General features: G+C 44.7%; 1 protein-coding gene across 1 annotated transcript in view; it reads left to right on the forward strand.

The window, feature by feature from the left end:
* LOC120990858 (G-protein coupled receptor 54-like) overlaps positions 1-19041 on the forward strand; it is a 229475-nt gene that overhangs the window by 70853 nt on the left and 139581 nt on the right. Inside the window, exon 2 of the mRNA XM_040419742.1 lies at positions 11027-11151. Within this exon, the coding sequence (XP_040275676.1) occupies positions 11027-11151 (125 nt within the window). The remainder of the gene's footprint in view (positions 1-11026; positions 11152-19041) is intronic.

The raw sequence follows: 19041 nt of genomic DNA on the forward strand, positions 1-19041 counted from the left end.
AGCAACTCACTACCAGTATTCTACCAGTGTAATTTGTTAACCCTAAGGCTGGGTTCAGACCTGAGCGTCTTTGATATGCGTGTTTAACGCGCGTGTTTGACGCGCGTTTTTGACGAGCGTTTTTTGCAATAGTAAACGCGCGTTTGACGCGCGTTTGTGTGATTGACTGCAATGTCCTATGGCCACAAACGCGCGTCAAAACGCCCCAAAGAAGCTCAAGTACTTGTTTGAGCGTAGGGCGTTTTACAGCGCGTTTTTCAGCGCTGTAAAACGCTCAAGTGAGAACCAGGGCCATAGGGAAGCATTGGTTTTCATGTGTTGAGCGTTTTACAGCGCGTTTGAACGCGCTGTAAAACGCTCAAGTGTGAACCCAGCCTTACTCAGTTGCATCCATACATTTTGAATCTTTCCATTATGGGAACCTGGTCCTGTGATCTCGAATCTGACACTTTGCTCTAATGTGTAAACTCTGTCTCTCCCCTGTGGCTTACTTCCTGTGAACTACTGTACTACAGGATAACATCATCACCAATCAAATCACTCCGCTCCCCAATCTCCATCTGTATATCCCTGTATTCCTTAGAAAATATAACAGAAATATAGTAGGTGAGGCTGCACACTGCATGTAAGAGCTGACAGCGCAGTCAGGCTCAAGCGAGGCAATTACAGTTCAAAATGGATTTTCACCTAATAATGGTGAAAGTCAATTATGTTTTTTAAAACAAAATTAGTGGATGGATCTGTCCAACGGGCCACAAGTGCAGGATCTGCTCCCCTGGGTATAGATGCACAACTGCATATGGGGTTGAGAACTTCCTGTATTTTGACACCACGCCATTTTTTTGTAGTTTGTATATAGATATGTTTGGAGGTATATAAACTTCATATTTAAATGTGCCTGATTTTAATCCACTTGTGAGGCCTGGGCCTTATCAGTCAGTCTTGGGTGGGAGTCACAGCCTCCTCCCTCCTCCCATTGCAAGCATGGCTGCATGCTGGAGGTAACTGGGAGTTTGCTGTGATTTGGACCTTATGCTCCTGTAATTCGCCCACTGGCTCCTGGTATTGCCCATACGACACAGGTAGGTTAGCGTTGGGTCCCGAGCTACTTGAGATACCTTGGCGCAGTGCTCGGGCTCAGATATGTCCTTCATATAAGGATATATTGGCTAAATTCTCAATTTTAACACCAGTTTGAGGGTTTAGTCAGACTTGTTTGTTTGCATCCACAGTAGTGCACCTTAATTATCAATGTTTATTTCATATAGCTGTTAACATCCACACATGTTTCTATCTTGTGTAGGATGTCTTTTTGTGGTACTTGTGGTCCGCTGCGGGCATCCCCCACTGTATGGGATCGCCATTAGCAACGGGCCACAAGTGCAGGATCTGCTCCCCTGGGTATAGATGCACAACTGCATATGGGGTTGAGAACTTCCTGCCTTTTGACATTGACACGCCATTTTTTGTAGTTTGCACATAGTAAATATTTCACTGAGCAGTAAATATAACATAATAGACACATAGGGAGAGATTTACTGCATTAAACTGGTGTAAAGTAGAACTGGGTTAGTTGCCCATAGCAACCAATCAGATTCCTCCTTTTATTTTCTATGGGAGCTATGAAAAATGAAAGGTAGAATCTGATTGGTTGCTATGGGCGACTAAGCCAATTCTACTTTACACTAGATGGATAAATCTCCCCCATAGTACACAAAGCTTGAAAGGTAAACACTGAATAAGTAACAGGTGATAATGGAAATCTATAACTGACTTTTTACATATTTATACCATGATGCTACCTGGTCCTCACCAGTAGTCAACATGCATGCCAGAAGAGGAAGACCAGTGCTTGCCTCAGTTCCTAGGTATTAGCTACTGTGCTCCCTGTGCCATCCACAAAATTCACACAACCCTTACCTTCTCTCTATAGTCCTACCTCTTCTGCCACAAAAAATAAGTTAACTTGTCACTTCCTGTTCTTGTCTCATGTTTTCATGGACACAGGGATCTGTGATAGATTACTTCTGCGGGGACATTGTCACATCATTTGAGAAGCTCTACTTTATTTGATAAGTATCTTAGTTGTAAGCCCTGTACCAGGGTGGGCTCCCCAGGATACAGCAAAGTCACGAATGAGAAAATCAACTCCAACACAACTTTTTGCCAAAACTGTACTTTACTTAAACGTGGTAAAGGAGTTTATTTTAGATGATGGAAAAGTTATATTTCTCCTATTTTAAAGGGAATCCATAATCACAAAATTACATCATGTAACCCAGGGGTGGCATTTGGTTAAAACAACAGCTAGTTCATAGAACTGTGGAGAATCCGGGTTGCCAGGGGCAGATTGGCCATAGACCTTATAAGCCCTCCTCTCTGCTGCTGGCTGGGTACATAATGAGTTGGGTACATAATGAGCTTATGAGAATAAGGTACTGATGTGTAACGCCCCAGAGTGGCATTACCACTCCTACGCCTTGCTTCTATCTGTGTATGCTAATATCACGTCATCTATGCATTTATTTTCAGGTCCTGTATAATGTGCATATCTATTTCTATGCAACTGTTTATGTTCAGGTGTAATGTGTCAGGTTCACCAGCAGGTGGCAGAAAACATGGCAGAGCTACAGGTACATAAAATGGAGCTATCCATTCCATTCTAACCTCCTCTGTGGAGGAGTTGGCGAGTCCCACTTCCTGCAGGAAGGATGGGAACCAATTTCTAGGAGCAGTCTAGCTTACCCCCTGCTAGGGGAAGGATGTAAGGGATGGGCACGTCGCCTTTGGAAGTGCCTCAGCTAAGCAAAGCAAGCCAGCTAGAGCAACTTTAGCTCTGCTGGGCATGGAGGCCACAGCTTAAAGCTACAGAAGCCAGGAGGAGTTTTCCCTGCACAAATCTAGAGACAGACCAGACTACAGAGTGAAGTACAGCATAAAGAAGAAGCTGAGTTCTATAGCCAGCCTGTCAGTACAGCAGAGCCAGAGACAAACATATGTAGCAGAGAGGAGTTTGCCTGCCACAGTTTTAATTCCAAAGCCTGCTGGAACGAAGATAAAGTCTGTAACCCGTTTGGAGAAACGTTTATGCAAAGTAAAGCTGCTTTTCAACTTCATAACAAGGTCTGGACTCAATTTTTTCTTCAACCCTCAAGTTAGCTTTTCCCCTTTTACTGCTTCGGAGCCAACGCCTGGGGTCTAGCGTATTCAGGTAGGAGCACCGTGACACAACATTACTTAAAGGGACATTGTAGGCCACCCTATACCACTCGGCCATTCCTACACCTGGGTACCACCACCAGCACCATTTTTTAAAGGGACTCTCTCCCGTTGTTGCTTCATTGCAACTGGCATCACAAACATTTCTTAAAAGGACCCAAGCCTGTTGCCGCCTTGGCGCTAGGCTTCACTGCAAATGTACCTGGCCAGCGACCACACATACCCTACTGAATTCAACTGCTGTGACTCGCATCTCACCTCGTAAGCCCCCTGCTCCATATCTTAATCAGAGACAACTGGAGAAGAGGACAGAAAATGGCATCTATTGATGGTCACCACAGAATTTCGGGCAGAGGGACAGCTTTTGGGACAGTGTATTGTGCAGCTCTGCGATACATAGTTTTGCTGGGATGGTATATTGCACTGTGGTATTGCTGACCCCACCTACTTTTGCTGCTCCTCTACAACATGGGGCCACTTTTTTTTCTTTTTTTTAGAGCCACTTTAAGTTCCCAGTCCGCCCCTGAGGGTTGCTGTAACGGAACCCCAAGCACCCCGACCGGGTACCTCCTAAATCCAGAGACAGGAATCAGGAGTAAGCTCTTACAAGAGCTTATACTCAGGGGAGTATTGTGATATAGCAATCCCCAAGAGTGTAGTTATTCCATCCCCCAAACATGAGCCAAGACTTCATGAAGGTATAAAACAGGAACACTTTATTGAGGGCTACCCGCCCGTATTTATGCAGGTCCCCATCTGGTGGACACGCCCCTAGGGGACCAGAAGGAAGACTGTGACACAGGACAGATACGTAGCACTCAGGATACACAGACACAACACATCCCCACAATGCATCATGGTTTCCTCCTCTCTGCCCTGGAGACACCCGAGGAGCAATTCAATTATCTCTCAGGACAAAGGGAAATCGCCAATACACATGTGGAGACAGCAGGACAGAAATCACCACCCAAACACCCAATGTCACACCCCCACAGCAAACATAGACATTTAACATAGCCCCAGATAGCTCAAGTCTGAGTGCATATCATTAGGTGAATGGCACTCAGAATACACGAATACAATAAAATTAGCTATCTGGGTACCCTCACATAACAAAATACCATTCCAAAGACAGATTTAAGCTGTGTCTGTCTTCTCCTTTAAAGTTAGTATGGGCCATAATCCTGAGGCAAGAGGCTGGTAAACAGGCCTCTCCAAAACCCAGTGGTGAGGTTGGTTTCGCAACACATCTCCCCCTCCCAGGGAAGACTAACCAGATACCTGACCTCATGTCGGTCGGTATCTGAGTTAGTCTGGCAGTCCACCCACAACCCAATACTGTTCTGTATGTCCCCAGCTGTTGAGGGGGCATCTGCTACTCCTTGCTTCCTTGTTGCTCTCTAGCTTGGAGCTGTAGGTACTTGGTGGGCAGAGGCCGACTGCGCTCTGCCCAGATGCCAGCTCTTCCGCTGGGGTAGCCTGTGGAAAGTCTGGCTCTGGAGAAGAGGATAGGGGAGGGCAGAGGCCGACTGCGCTCTGCTTAGATGCCAGCGCTTCCGCTGGGGTAGCCTGTGGAAAGTCAGCCTCTGGAGAAGAGGATAGAGGAGGGCAGAGGCCGACTGTGCTCTGCCCAGATGCCAGCTCTTCCGCTGGGATGTGGTCAGAGAACCCTATCCCCAGGACCTTGTTGCAGATCGGTTGTGGAGAAGAGGATAGGGGAGGGCAGAGGCTGACTGCGCTCTGCCCAGATGCCAGCTCTTCTGCTGGGGTAGCCTGTGGGGAGTCAGGCTCTGGATAAGAGGATAAGGGAGGCCAGAGGCCGACTGCGCTCTGCCCAGATGCCAGCTCTTCCGCTGGGATGTGGTCAGGGAATCCTATCCCCAGGACCTTGTTGCAGATCGGCTGTGGAGAGGAGGAATTGCTTACCTCCTCCTCCTGGCATTCCTGCAGGGTTGGTGGGGGATCTGAACCGGCCATCCAGCATCCCGGTAGGCCTGGTGCAGAGACCGCGGTCCCATCTGCACCATCGGAGTTAGGGGTTCTGTCCCCCTGTGGTTGGGGAGAGAGATCAGTGGGTATCGCAGGCTCATCCCCTGCCCCCAGAACTCATTTGGGAAGTAGCTGGGAAGGGGAAGGCTCGCTTACCTCCTCCTCCTGGTATCCCTGCGGAGATGGCTGGGGATCTGGACCAACCATCCAGCATCCCTGTAGGACTGGTAGAGAGACCTTGGTCCCATCTCCACCTGCCATCTGTGGGTCCTCCCAGGACCAGTCTGTGAGGTCCCTCAACATTTGCGAGTAAGGACCACCTGCGTCCACACCTGGCAACTCCGGCTGCTGTTGAGGGTCTGGGCCAGCTGCCCAGCATCCCGGTGGAGAGACCTCGGTCCCGTCTCCACCTGCCTGTTGTGGTTCCTCACAGGACCAGTCTATGAGGACCCCTACTTTGGGTTCCTCTGGCCGCCTCAGGGGAGACTGCTAACCTCCTCGGATGCAGCCTCTGCTAGGCTGCTGTAACACTCCTTCCGCTGGGCAATTTCTCTTTCTTTCGCCAGTCGGAATTCTCGTTCCTTCCTTGCGTGTCGCTTGGCTGTGACCTGGTTCCAGATGGCCTGGTATATATCTATGGACACATTATCTCCATACTGGGCCACTCGCTGCCTCACCTCGGCCAGCCAGTCATCTTCAGAGCCTTCCATACTTGTCTACTCCAAGTCGCTGGATACCTCTGCTCCCAGGGGCGCTGCACGAGTGCTAGCGTTGCCCTCAATTTGTAACTCCACACGTTACCAGTGTCTCTGAGCTGCTTCTCCTCGCACTAGGACGCCATCCCACTGCTTGCCACCAATGTAATGGAACGCCTAGCACCCCGACCGGGTACCTCCGTCGATAGATGCTCCTAGTGCTTCCAGAGGATTCCAAGCACTCCACTTGACACCGTCAGCACTGCAGACCCCACGAACCGCCAAAGCTTGGTGGAGGTCTCGACGTCTCCTACCCACCCTGGACCTACGACAAGGCTCCAGGCTCCAGTGGGTGAACCTCTCCTAAATCCAGAGACAGGAATCAGGAGCAAGCTCTTACAAGAGCTTATACTCAGGGGAGTATTGTGATATAGCAATCCCCAAGAGTGTAGTTATTCCATCCCCCAAACATGAGCCAAGACTTCATGAAGGTATAAAACAGGAACACTTTATTGAGGGCTACCTGCCCGTATTTATGCAGGTCCCCATCTGGTGGACACGCCCCTAGGGGACTAGAAGGAAGACTGTGACACAGGACAGATACGTAGCACTCAGGATACACAGACACAACACATCCCCACAATGCATCATGGTTTCCTCCTCTCTGCCCTGGAGACACCCGAGGAGCAATTCAATTATTTCTCAGGACAAAGGGAAATCGCCAATACACATGTGGAGACAACAGGAGAGAAATCACCACCCAAACACCCAATGTCACACCCCCACAGCAAACACAGACATTTAACATAGCCCCAGATAGCTCAAGTCTGAGTGCATATCATTAGGCGAATGGCACTCAGAATACACGAATACAATAAAATTAGCTATCTGGGTACCCTCACATAACAAAATACCATTCCAAAGACAGATTTAAGCTGTGTCTGTCTTCTCCTTTAAAGTTAGTATGGGCCATAATCCTGAGGCAAGAGGTTGGTAAACAGGCCTCTCCAAAACCCAGTGGCGAGGTTGGTTTCGCCACAGTTGCCAACCTTTATCCCCACCTTCTGTTAAAATGCTTTAACTGGACTCCCTGGACTGCCATTCTGTAGGCCACTGGCCACCGTTTTAGCACAGGTTGATGGCTGACTCCAGAGGCTTGAAGAGCAGGGTAACGTGGGGGGGATCAGGGTAACGTGAATGAAGAGCTATTATTTTATGTAAGGCTGCACTATAAAAGGTGAGGGGGGACACCATAAATGATAGGGGTCACTATAAAAGGGGAGGAGGCACTAAAAAAGAAGAGAGGGCACTATAAAAGAAGAGGGGACATTATAAAAGGTAAGGGGCACTATAAACAAAAAAGGCACTATAAAAGTTGCGGGGGCACTATACAATAAATAAAGAGAAGGCACAGTAACATATGAGGGGCACAGTTGCATGTGAGGGGTACTATTACCTATGATAGGGCAATGGTATATACTAGGCAGCACAAAGATTGGTATTTTAATTATGTTGGGGCACAGAGGGTTATTATTAAAGTTTTAGTTCAGATATTTTATATTGATGACTAGAGATGTCGCGAACATAAAATTTTTCGTTCGCGAACGGCGAATGCGAACTTCCGCGAATGTTTGCGAACGGGCAAATCGGGCAAACTGCCATAGACTTCAATAGACAGGCGAATTTTAAAACCCACAGGGACTCTTTCTGGCCACAATAGTGATGGAAAAGTTGTTTCAAGGGGACTAACACCTGGACTGTGGCATGCCGGAGGGGGATCCATGGCAAAACTCCAATGAAAAATTACGTAGTTGACGCAGAGTGTGGTAAGTTGAATTTGCAATGCGATTAATATAACCTGCATTAATCGCATTGCGAATTCAACTTAGAGCTAAGTTCCTAATGGTTGTATTGCTAGAATTGATGAATATAACGAATATAGCACTATATTCTCAATCTTCGTTATATTCTAGCAATACAACCATTAGGAACCCAGCTCTAAGTTGAATTCGCAATGCGATTAATATAACCTGTATTAATCGCATTGCGATTACAACTTAGATCTGAGTTCCTAATGGTTGTATTGCTAGAATTGACGAATATAATGAATATAGCACTATATTCTCAATCTTCGTTATATTCTAGCAATACAACCATTAGGAACCCAGCTCTAAGTTGAATTCGCAATGCGATTAATATAACCTGTATTAATCGCATTGCGATTACAACTTAGATCTGAGTTCCTAATGGTTGTATTGCTAGAATTGACGAATATAACGAATATAGCACTATATTCTCAATCTTCGTTATATTCTAGCAATACAACCATTAGGAACCCAGCTCTAAGTTGAATTCGCAATGCAATTAATATAACCTGTATTAATCGCATTGCGAATTCAACTTAGAGCTAAGTTCCTAATGGTTGTATTGCTAGAATTGATGAATATAACGAATATAGCACTATATTCTCAATCTTCGTTATATTCTAGCAATACAACCATTAGGAACCCAGCTCTAAGTTGAATTCGCAATGCGATTAATATAACCTGTATTAATCGCATTGCGATTACAACTTAGATCTGAGTTCCTAATGGTTGTATTGCTAGAATTGACGAATATAATGAATATAGCACTATATTCTCAATCTTCGTTATATTCTAGCAATACAACCATTAGGAACCCAGCTCTAAGTTGAATTCGCAATGCGATTAATATAACCTGTATTAATCGCATTGCGATTACAACTTAGATCTGAGTTCCTAATGGTTGTATTGCTAGAATTGACGAATATAACGAATATAGCACTATATTCTCAATCTTCGTTATATTCTAGCAATACAACCATTAGGAACCCAGCTCTAAGTTGAATTCGCAATGCGATTAATATAACCTGTATTAATCGCATTGCGATTACAACTTAGATCTGAGTTCCTAATGGTTGTATTGCTAGAATTGACGAATATAACGAATATAGCACTATATTCTCAATCTTCGTTATATTCTAGCAATACAACCATTAGGAACCCAGCTCTAAGTTGAATTCGCAATGCAATTAATATAACCTGTATTAATCGCATTGCGATTACAACTTAGTCAAATTTGTGACACTGCAGCTTCCGAATGAATCTAAGATGGATGCTGTCCTTGCTTTTTGATAGGAGGTGGGAGGGTCTGGGAGGGAGGGTATGCTGATTGGCTGGAATGTGTCTGCTGACTGTGATGTACAGGGTCAAAGTTTGCTCAATGATGATGTATAGGGGCGAACCGAACATCGCATATGTTCGCCCGCCGCGGCGAACGCGAACAAGCTATGTTCGCCGGGAACTGCTCGCCGGCGAATAGTTCGGGACATCTCTATTGATGAACTATCTTCAGGATAGGTCATCAATATCAGATCGGAAGGGTTCTGACTCCTGGCACCTCCTCCTATCAGCTGTTCATTGTATAGAGGCTGTGCTTGGTATTGAAGCTCAGTCCCATTCATATGAATGGGACTGAGCTGCACCTAGGCCATGTGATCCATAAACATGACATCACAGCCTAGGAAGAGGCCGTGGCCCTCTCTTCAAACATCTGTATGAGGGTGCCAGAAATCAGAAAAAAATGGGGGTAGCAGCAGGATGAGAAGTTTGTATAGTTTGGTGAAAGGTAGGGCAGATGCTGGAAAGACTAACAGACAAAGGCCTCATGCACACGACCGTTGTTTTTCTCGGCCTCCGTTCCGTTTTTTTTTGCGGCTAGGATGGGGACCCATTCATTTCAAAGAGTCAGCAAAAAAATGCGGATAGTTCATCCGTTTGTGTTCCGCGTCCATTGTCCGCGTTTCCCTTCAGCAAAAAAAAATAGTGCATGTCCTACTTTTTTTACATTTGCGGACAAGGATAGGCATTTATTACAAGGGATCTGTGGAAAAAAAACGGATCCTCCCAAAAAACGGATGCCGCATCTGTTTTTTTTAGCAGACGCACAATTTACGGACGCAAAAAACAACTGTCGTTTGCATGAAGCCAAAGTTGTCTGTTTTGTAATCTCTGCAGAGAGAAGTTTTTGGTCAAATGGCAAATACTGGAAAAGTGAACAACTCCAGCAAGATATATGAACTGTAAAACACTGGATTTCATTGTTTTGTAATAACTTATATGATCTGAAAATTGTCTAGTATTACCACTCCATGGTCATTGGATGGTGGTTATACTGGTCTTAGTCATGGTGTAACCGTAATACAGGTGAAACTCGAAAAATTTGAATATCGTGCAAAAGTTAATTTATTTCAGTAATGCAAATTAAAAGAAGTTCCATTAATGCAACTTAAAATTTGAATATTGTGAAAAGGTTCAATATTCTAGGCTCAAAGTGTCACACTCTAGTCAGCTAATTAATCCATATCCCCTGAGCAAAGGGGACCTGAGATTGTGACTTTGGGGTTTCATAAACTGTAAGCCATAATCATCCAAATTATAACAAATAAAGGCTTGAAATATCTCGCTTTGAATGAAATGAGTCTATCTCTTATGTTAGTTTTACCTTTTAGGTTGCATTACTGAAATAAATGAACTTTGCACAATATTCAAATTTTTCAAGTTTCATCTGTATGTGTGTTTTGTATAGTGGTATCATTTGTAATACAGGTTTTTGCATGGTGTATTTCTTCAATAACCGTATGGACAAGTTACATCCAACAGGTGTCACTCTCCATATATTGGTTAGATCAATTCAGTACAAGAAAGTGGTCTTTAAAAAAATCCAGCTCACTTTTTCTGGTATGCATCAGCTGTGCCAGGAAATCTTCATTTACGTCGGTACTTTATATCATGTTAAACCAAAATGCAGGGAACATTATGCAGACCATTCAATCTCTTTTAAAACCATAATATTTATTGCATATATATATAAAAAAAAAAAGTTAAAGGCTACAACCTCACGGTGCAGCTGGGCACATGCAGCCAAGCAGAGCCCACCTGAAGTAACCAATGGCCACACAATTTTGCAAAAAAATGATGCAGCCACTGGCAGCCACAGGCGGCCGTGGCTTGGCTGCATACGCCCAACCGCACTGTTGGATCATACCCTAAGATTTGGAGTTGTAGTAATCATTATTGTAAGTTTATCCTTTCTCTTAACAGCAAATCTTGCCACGACAGATATAACTTTCCTGGTATGTTGTGTCCCTTTTACTGCAACACTTTATCCGCTCCCCAGCTGGATCTTTGGAGACATCATGTGCAAAGGAGTGAACTATTTACAACAGGTAAGTGGGCTCCATACAGGCTACTGATTTCTGTTTTTTTGTTTTTCACAAACAGTTAATTATACAATGAAAATTGTGCAACCTTGCAATATAATCTGGGCTTCTTTCTTAAAAACTGCTCTAACAAAACATTTAACAGCCTTATTTCACCTTAACCCCTTAAGGACACAGCCCTATTTCACCTTAAGGACCAGGCCATTTTTTGCAAATCTGACCAGTGTCACTTTAAGTGGTGATAACTTTAAAACACTTTGACTTATCCAGGCCATTCTGAGATTTTTTTTTCATCACATATGGTACTTTATGACACTGGTAAAATGAAGTTTAAAAAAAATCATTTTTATTTATTAAAAAATACTAAATTTACCAAAAATTTGTAAAAAATTGCAAATTTCCAATACATAGGAATACCTACAAAAATAGTTATTACTGTACATTCCCCATATGTCTAATTCATGTTTGGATCAATTTGGGAATTATATTTTATTTTTGGGGGATGTTACAAGGCTTAGAAGTTTAGAAGCAAATCTTGAAATTTTTCAGAAATTTTCAAAAACCCACTTTTTAAGGACCAGTTCAGGTCTGAAGTCACTTTGTGAGGCTCACATAATAGAAACCACCCAAAAATGACCCCATTCTAGAAACTACACCCCTCAAGGTATTCAAAACTGATTTTACCTACGTCGCTAACCCTTTAGGTGTTCCACAAGAGTTAATGGCAAATGGTGATAAAATTTCAGAATTTAGATATTTTGGCAAATTTTCAATTTGAATCCATTTTTTCCAGTAACAAAGCAAGGGTTAACAGCCAAACAAAATGCTATATTTATTGCCCCGATTCTGTAGTTTGCAGAAACACCCCATATGTGGCCATAAACTGCTGTACGGGCACACAGTAGGGCGTAGAGGGAAAGGTGTGCCGTATGGTTTTTGGAAGCCAGATTTTGCTGGACTGTTTTTTTGACACCATGTCCCATTTGAAGCCCCCCTGATGCACCCCTAGAGTAGAAACTTCATAAAAGTGACCCCATCTAAGAAACGACACCCCTCAAGGTATTCAAAACTGATTTTACAAATGTCGTTAACCCTTTAGGTGTTCCACAAGAGTTAATGGCAAATGGTGATAAAATTTCAGAATTTAGATTTTTTGGCAAATTTTCAAATTTAATCAATTTTTTCCAGTAACAAAGCAAGGGTTAACAGCCAAACAAAATGCTATATTTATTGCCCAGATTCTTTAGTTTGCAGAAACACCCCATATGTGGCCATAAACTGCTGTACGGGCACACAGTAGGGCGTAGAGGGAAAGGTGCGCCGTATGGTTTTTGGAAGCCAGATTTTGCTGGACTGGTTTTTTGACACCATGTCCCATTTGAAGCCCCCCTGATGCACCCCTAGAGTAGAAACTTCATAAAAGTGACCCCATCTAAGAAACTACACCCCTCAAGGTATTCAAAACTGATTTTACAAACTTTGTTAACCCTTTAGGTGTTGCACAAGATTTTATGGAAAATAGAGATACAATTTCAAAATTTCACTTTTTTGGCAGATTTTCCATTTTAATATTTTTTTTCCAGTTACAAAGTGTGGCGAAACTAACCTAGCCACTGGGTTTTGGAGGGGCCTGTTTGCCAGCCTCTTGCCCCAGGATTATGGGCCCGCTCATCAGCCCATGCTAAACTTAAACCCCATGGCGATTTGACTGTGTTTGTGGCATCTGAGCGCTGTTCGGATATATTGAGCGCTCAGATCCAAGCCATCTGGGGATAAGTTGAATGTGGGGGTTCTGTTCAGTTTGATAGGAGTTATGTATTTTTGTGTAGTTTTGCTGTTGTGAATAGAGGTATTTTCTGTACCTAGTTGGCTTACCACACCCAGTTAAGCCAATTATCTCACACAGCCTAACTCTGTAAAAACTGGGTCTGGGCAGAAAAGCCATGCTTCCTTTGTTCACAAAGGACTTTTACTAACTTTTAAACCCCTGGTCTAATTCGTGCCATTTTGGGATATGTTAAATGTCTATGTGTACTGTAATGGGTGGGACATTGTATATTTGAGTAGTGATGTCTGTCCTATTGTCTCCACGTGTGTATTGGCGATTTCCCTTTGTCCTGAGAGATAATTGAATTACTCCTCGGTTGTCTCCAGGACAGAAGACATTGTGTATTCTCCTGCCTGTGATAATTACATCAACCCATTGTGTAAGGTAATTGTATCACAGGCAGAGGGGAGGATTTTGTGTGGGAGTGTTTAACTGTATTGTACGTGTTTATTGGTTGTTTTTACAAAACCCTGTGGGTGGTACTAGTGTGTAACAATGTTATGAGAACAATAAACACACAGCTATGGCTGACCACTGCTTGACCCTCAACACGGAGCCTCATCTCGTTCTTGGGGGGATTCACTGTATGCTGTTAGAGACTGATTGCTAGGAGTGTAAACCGCTTGGGTGCGTTTCCTGTTTGTCTGCTAGCAGCTATTCGTGAGGTTCCATTCGGGAGTTTGGAGCATTCCCTTGTATGCCGTTACAATTGGTGGCAAGCGGCGGGATCATTCCCACAGCCAGAGGGACAGCTACAGGAAACATCATTCCCTGGAATTACAATTTGAGGGCAACGTATGTCCCAGTACAGCGTCCCTGACAGCAGCAGGATGGAACCAGCAGTGGCATACGATGAGGAAGACCTGGATGGCCGGGATGCATTAAGGAAAGGCATCTGGTACCAGGCCCTGGATAATGTACAATACCAGCGAGGCGAGAGTCTTCCCAGTGAAGAGCAGCGATTGCAGAAGCAAGTGGCCCTGCGGATGCCCTTCCTGGGAGAGCAGCCCCTGGAGGAATGGGTGAAGGAACTAGAGCACCGGGTATGGCAGGAGCTATGGCTGGAGGATGCCTACCAGGCACTCTGGTGGTATATGGCACAGTATATACCCTGGACAGCTGAGCCTGACAAGCCAGAGGGAGAGGAGTTTGATGGTCCTGGCTTGTTATGGGAGTCCTTTGCAGAGCCTGATTTCGAGAGCCCTGCACAGTCCAGACTTCCGGACATTTTCTATGAGAGGGAGGCTAGGCAGGATTGGGAGGACCCCATAAGGTAGAGAAAGACCTGGCTCACCAAGCAACCCTGGAGTGGGAACTGGAGCAGGACTACCGAGATCTCTTCCACTCCATTGGGAAGGCTCAGCAGGACAGCAAAAAGTCAGACCCGGGTCCAGAGCCCTTCAGCTGGGAGGATATTGTGGATGTTTACTGGGAAGAACCCCAGGTGGCCGGTGGAGATGGGACCGAGGTCTCTCCACTGCTCCTGCAGGGAATTGGGAGCCCAGTCTCCATTCCCCAGTGGCAGGCTGAGTTACAGGGGGCAGAGACAGTCGGTCCTGTCCCCCAGCGGCAGAGTGTCCTACAGGGAATAGAGAGCCCAGTCTCTTTTCCCCAGCAACAGGACACTGTATTGGGAGCGGAGACAGTCGCTCTCCCTCCCCAGAGGCTGGAAGTATGTATGGGAGAGGAGCTTGTTACCCCCTCTCCCTATTGGCAGTGTGAATTGCAGGGAATTGGGAGCCCAGTCTCCATTCCCCAGCGGCCGTGTGATTTATGTATTTTTGTGTAGTTTTGCTGTTGTGAATAGAGGTATTTTCTGTACCTAGTGGGCTTACCACACCCAGTTAAGCCAATTATCTCACACAGCCTAACTCTGTAAAAACTGGTTCTGGGCAGAAAAGCCATGCTTCCTTTGTTCACAAAGGACTTTTACAAACTTTTGAACCCCTGGTCTAATTCATGCCATTTTGGGATATGTTAAATGTCTATGTGTACTGTAATGGGTGGGACATTGTATATTTGAGTAGTGATGTCTGTCCTATTGTCTCCATGTGCGTATTGGCGATTTCCCTTTGTCCTGAGAGATAATTGAATTACTCCTCAGTTGTCTCCAGGACAGAAGACATTGTGTATTCTCCTGCCTGTGATAATTACATCAAACCATTGTGTAAGGTAATTGTATCACAGGCAGAGGGGATGATTTTGTGTGGGAGTGTTTTACTGTATTGTACGTGTTTATTGGTTGTTTTTACAAAACCCTGTGGGTGGTACTAGTGTGTAACAATCTTATATGAGAACAATAAACACACAGCTATGGCTGACCACTGCTTGACCCTCAACACGGAGCCTCGTCTCGTTCTTGGGGGGATTCACAGTATGCTGTTAGAGACTGATTGCTAGGAGTGTAAACCGCTTGGGTGCGTTTCCTATTCGTCTGCTAGCAGCTATTCGTGAGGTTCCGTTCGGGAGTTTGGAGCATTTCCTTGTATGCCGTTACACAAAGCAAGGGTTAACAGCCAAAAAAACTCAATATTTATGGCTCTGATTCTGTAGTTTACAGAAACACCCCATATGTGGTCGTAAACCGATGTACGGGCACACGGCAAGGCGCAGAAGGAAAGGAATGCCATACGGTTTTTGGAAGGCAGATTTTGCTGGACTGTTTTTTTGATACCATGTCCCATTTGAAGCCCCCCTGATGCACCCCTAGAGTAGAAACTCCAAAAAGTGACCCCATTTTAGAAACTACACCCCTCAAGGTATTCAAAATTGGTTTTACAAACTTTGCTAACCCTTTAGATGTTCCACAAGAATGAATGTAAAATAGAGATACAATTTCAAAATTTCACTTTTTTGGCAGATTTTCAATTTTAATAATTTTTTTCCAGTTACAAAGCAAGGATTAATAGACAAACAAAACTCAATATTTATGGCTCTGATTCTGTAGTTTACAGAAACACCCCATATGTGGTCGTAAACCGCTGTACGGGCACACGGCAAGGTGCAGAAGGAAAGGAATGGCATACGGTTTTTGGAAGGCAGATTTTGCTGGACTGGTTTTTTTGACACCATGTACCATTTGAAGCCCCCCTGATGCACCCCTAGAGTAGAAAATCCAAAAAAGTAACCCCATTTTAGAAACTATATGATAGGGTGGCAGTTTTGTTTTTACTAGTTTAGGGTACATGTGATTTTTGGTTGCTCTATATTACAAGTTAACAAAAAATAGCTGTTTTGGCACAGTTTTCTTTAGTTTTTATTTACTACATTCATCTGACAGGTTAGATCATGTGGTATTTTTATAGAGCAGGTTGCCACGGACGCAGCAATACCTAATATCTATACTTTTTTTTATTTATGTAAGTTTTACACAATGATTTCATTTTTGAAACAAAAAAAATAATGTTTTAGTGTTTCCATAGTCTGAGAACCATAGTCTTTTCAGTTTTTGGGCGATTATCTTGGGTAGGGTATGATTTTTGCGGGATGAGATGACGGTGTGATTGGAACTATTTTGGGGTGCGTATGACTTTTTGATCGCTTGCTATTACTCTTTTTGTAAGGTGACAAAAAATTGTTTTTTTTACACCGTTTTTATTTTTATTTTTTTACGGTATTTACCTGAGGGGTTAGGTCATGTGATATTTTTATAGAGTAAGTTATTACGGACACAGCGATACCTAATATGTATCCTTTTTTTTTATTTATGTAAGTTTTACACAATAATATTTTTGAAACAAAAAAAAAATCATGTTTTAGTGTCTCCATAGTCTGAGAGCTATATTTATTTATTTTTTGGGCCATTGTCTCATGTAGGGGCTCATTTGTTGCGGGATGAGGCGACGGTTTGATTGGTACTATTTTGGCGTACATACGACTTTTTTGATGACTTTTATTACCTTTTTTGGGAAGTAAGATGGGCAAAATTTCAATTTCATCCTACTTTTTATTTATTTATTCTTATGGTGTTCACCGTGAGGGGAAAGCAACATGACCGTTTTATAGATCAGGTCGTTACGGACGCAATGATATCAAACATGTGTAGGGAATTTTATTTTTTTCATTTTTAATCAGTGATAAATGTGTTTTTTTATTCTTACTTTTTTTTCCTTTTTTTTTTTTTTTTTTTTTACCCAGACCCACTTGGTTCTTGAAGATCCAGTGGGTCTGATGTCTGTATAATACAGTACAGTACACTATATAGTGTACTGTACTGTATTTTCACTTTACAAAGTCTGATTAGACTTCTGCCTTTAGCAGAAGTCTAATCAGCACCATAGACAGCTTCTGATCAGCACCATGGACAGCCGGACGCCCTGTGAAGGCGTCCGATTGCCATGGTAACCATCACTCACTGCCACAGCAGAGCATCGGAGCCTGTAAAGGCACAGCAGCCACCGATGGGATAGGGAGGGAGCTCCCTCCCTGTTAACCTCTTCCATACAGCGGTCCCTACGGACCGCGGCATGGAAGGGGTTAAACGCCTGACATCTGTGCCAGCACAGATGTCAGGCGTTTCAAGCAGAGTGTCAGCAATGTGCTGACACTCTGCAAACCGCTCGGCCATCCTGAGAGAGGGGGCGGGCGGATGATCGCGTGCCTGCCCGCCCCTCCCCCAGCACCGCCCTGATGATCGCGGCCCTCCCACCAGCACTGCTGCACCGCCACGTACCCCCCCCCCGGCTGCGCCCGCCGTCACATAACACAGAGGGCTGCAGGGGGGGTTAAACATAAAATAAAGCCATTTTGAAGTTTCTGATCCCCGCGGTCATAGACCACGTGGATCAGAAACCTCCCGAAAGCGCTGCAAACCGCAGGTCTGAATTGACCTGCGGTTTTCAGCGATCGCTGATACGGGGGGGGGGTCACAGGACCCCCCTGGGAATTGACCCTGGGTGCCTGCTGATTGATTTCAGCAGGCACCAGGTTCAGATCACCTCCGGCCGAGTGGCCGGAACAGGTTGAAGGGATATCCAGGACTTTAATATTGATGGCCTATCTTCAGGATAGGTCACCAATATCTGATCAATGGGGGTCTAACACCCTGTTCCCCTGCCAATCAGCTGAGTAGCTCTAATGATGGAATATGTGCCAGAACTACACATCTATGTCCATTTTGTAGTAGGTGGAGCTGGTAACAACAGCGCTGCTCCTATTAAAGTGTTCCCTGCACAATGCATGGAGCTGAGTAGTGCATATGCTAACTTCCAGTGCTAGAGCTACTCTGAAACAGCTTATAGGTGGAAATCCAGGGTGTCGGACATCCAGTGGCGTAGTGTGGATTGCCAGCACCCGGGGCAAGTCAAGTATTACGCCCCACCCCCCCCCAACCTGTGGCCACGCCCCTTTTTTGCTGATAATGCAGTAGATGTCACCTGCAGTCCTACATAACACCACAGATTCTTTCCTCAGCGTCTTCATTCGGAGATAAGACTGACATGACACCTTCTTTCAGCCGTGTCTCATCTCTGCAGAGTTTCACAGAAAAAAAAATTAGATTCCTCATTTTACTATCGTCCTCCTCCTCCTGATGCCTCCTTGGTATGCTTCCTCTTTTGTGGTGTTGATAATGTCCCCTCTCCTCCATAGTGCCCGATTGCTGCCTGCCTTAGGGTACTTACATAAAAAAATATATATAATACTCACCTCTCTTCCTCACTCCATCACTGCTTCTGGCCTGAGTTCACGCGTCCCGGCGCAGGCGGTCACGAACACATCACTGTGATCTCCTGCGCCGTGTCATCACATCATCTCGCGAGACCAGGCGCAGGAGGTCACAGTGAGGTAATCGCGATCTCCTACGCCGCTTTACTGCCTCATAGGCTTGAAGCCTGGTGGCCTGAAGCCTACGAGGCAGAATGGAGGTGACAGGAGCCATAGGCTCCCATGGCCCTTATCGAAATGCCTGCTGCCCGGTACCCCCTGCAATTTGGCGCCCAGGGCAACCGCCCCCCTAGCCCCCCCCCACGCTACACCACTGCGGACATCCACCAATAAGATATTGATGACTTATCCTGAGAAAATGCCATGAATAGTAAAATCCTGGAATACCCCTTTAAAGATCTTTC

Source organism: Bufo bufo, chromosome 2 (assembly GCF_905171765.1).
Source record: "Bufo bufo chromosome 2, aBufBuf1.1, whole genome shotgun sequence".
In the NCBI taxonomy this organism is placed as follows: Eukaryota; Metazoa; Chordata; class Amphibia; order Anura; family Bufonidae; genus Bufo; species Bufo bufo.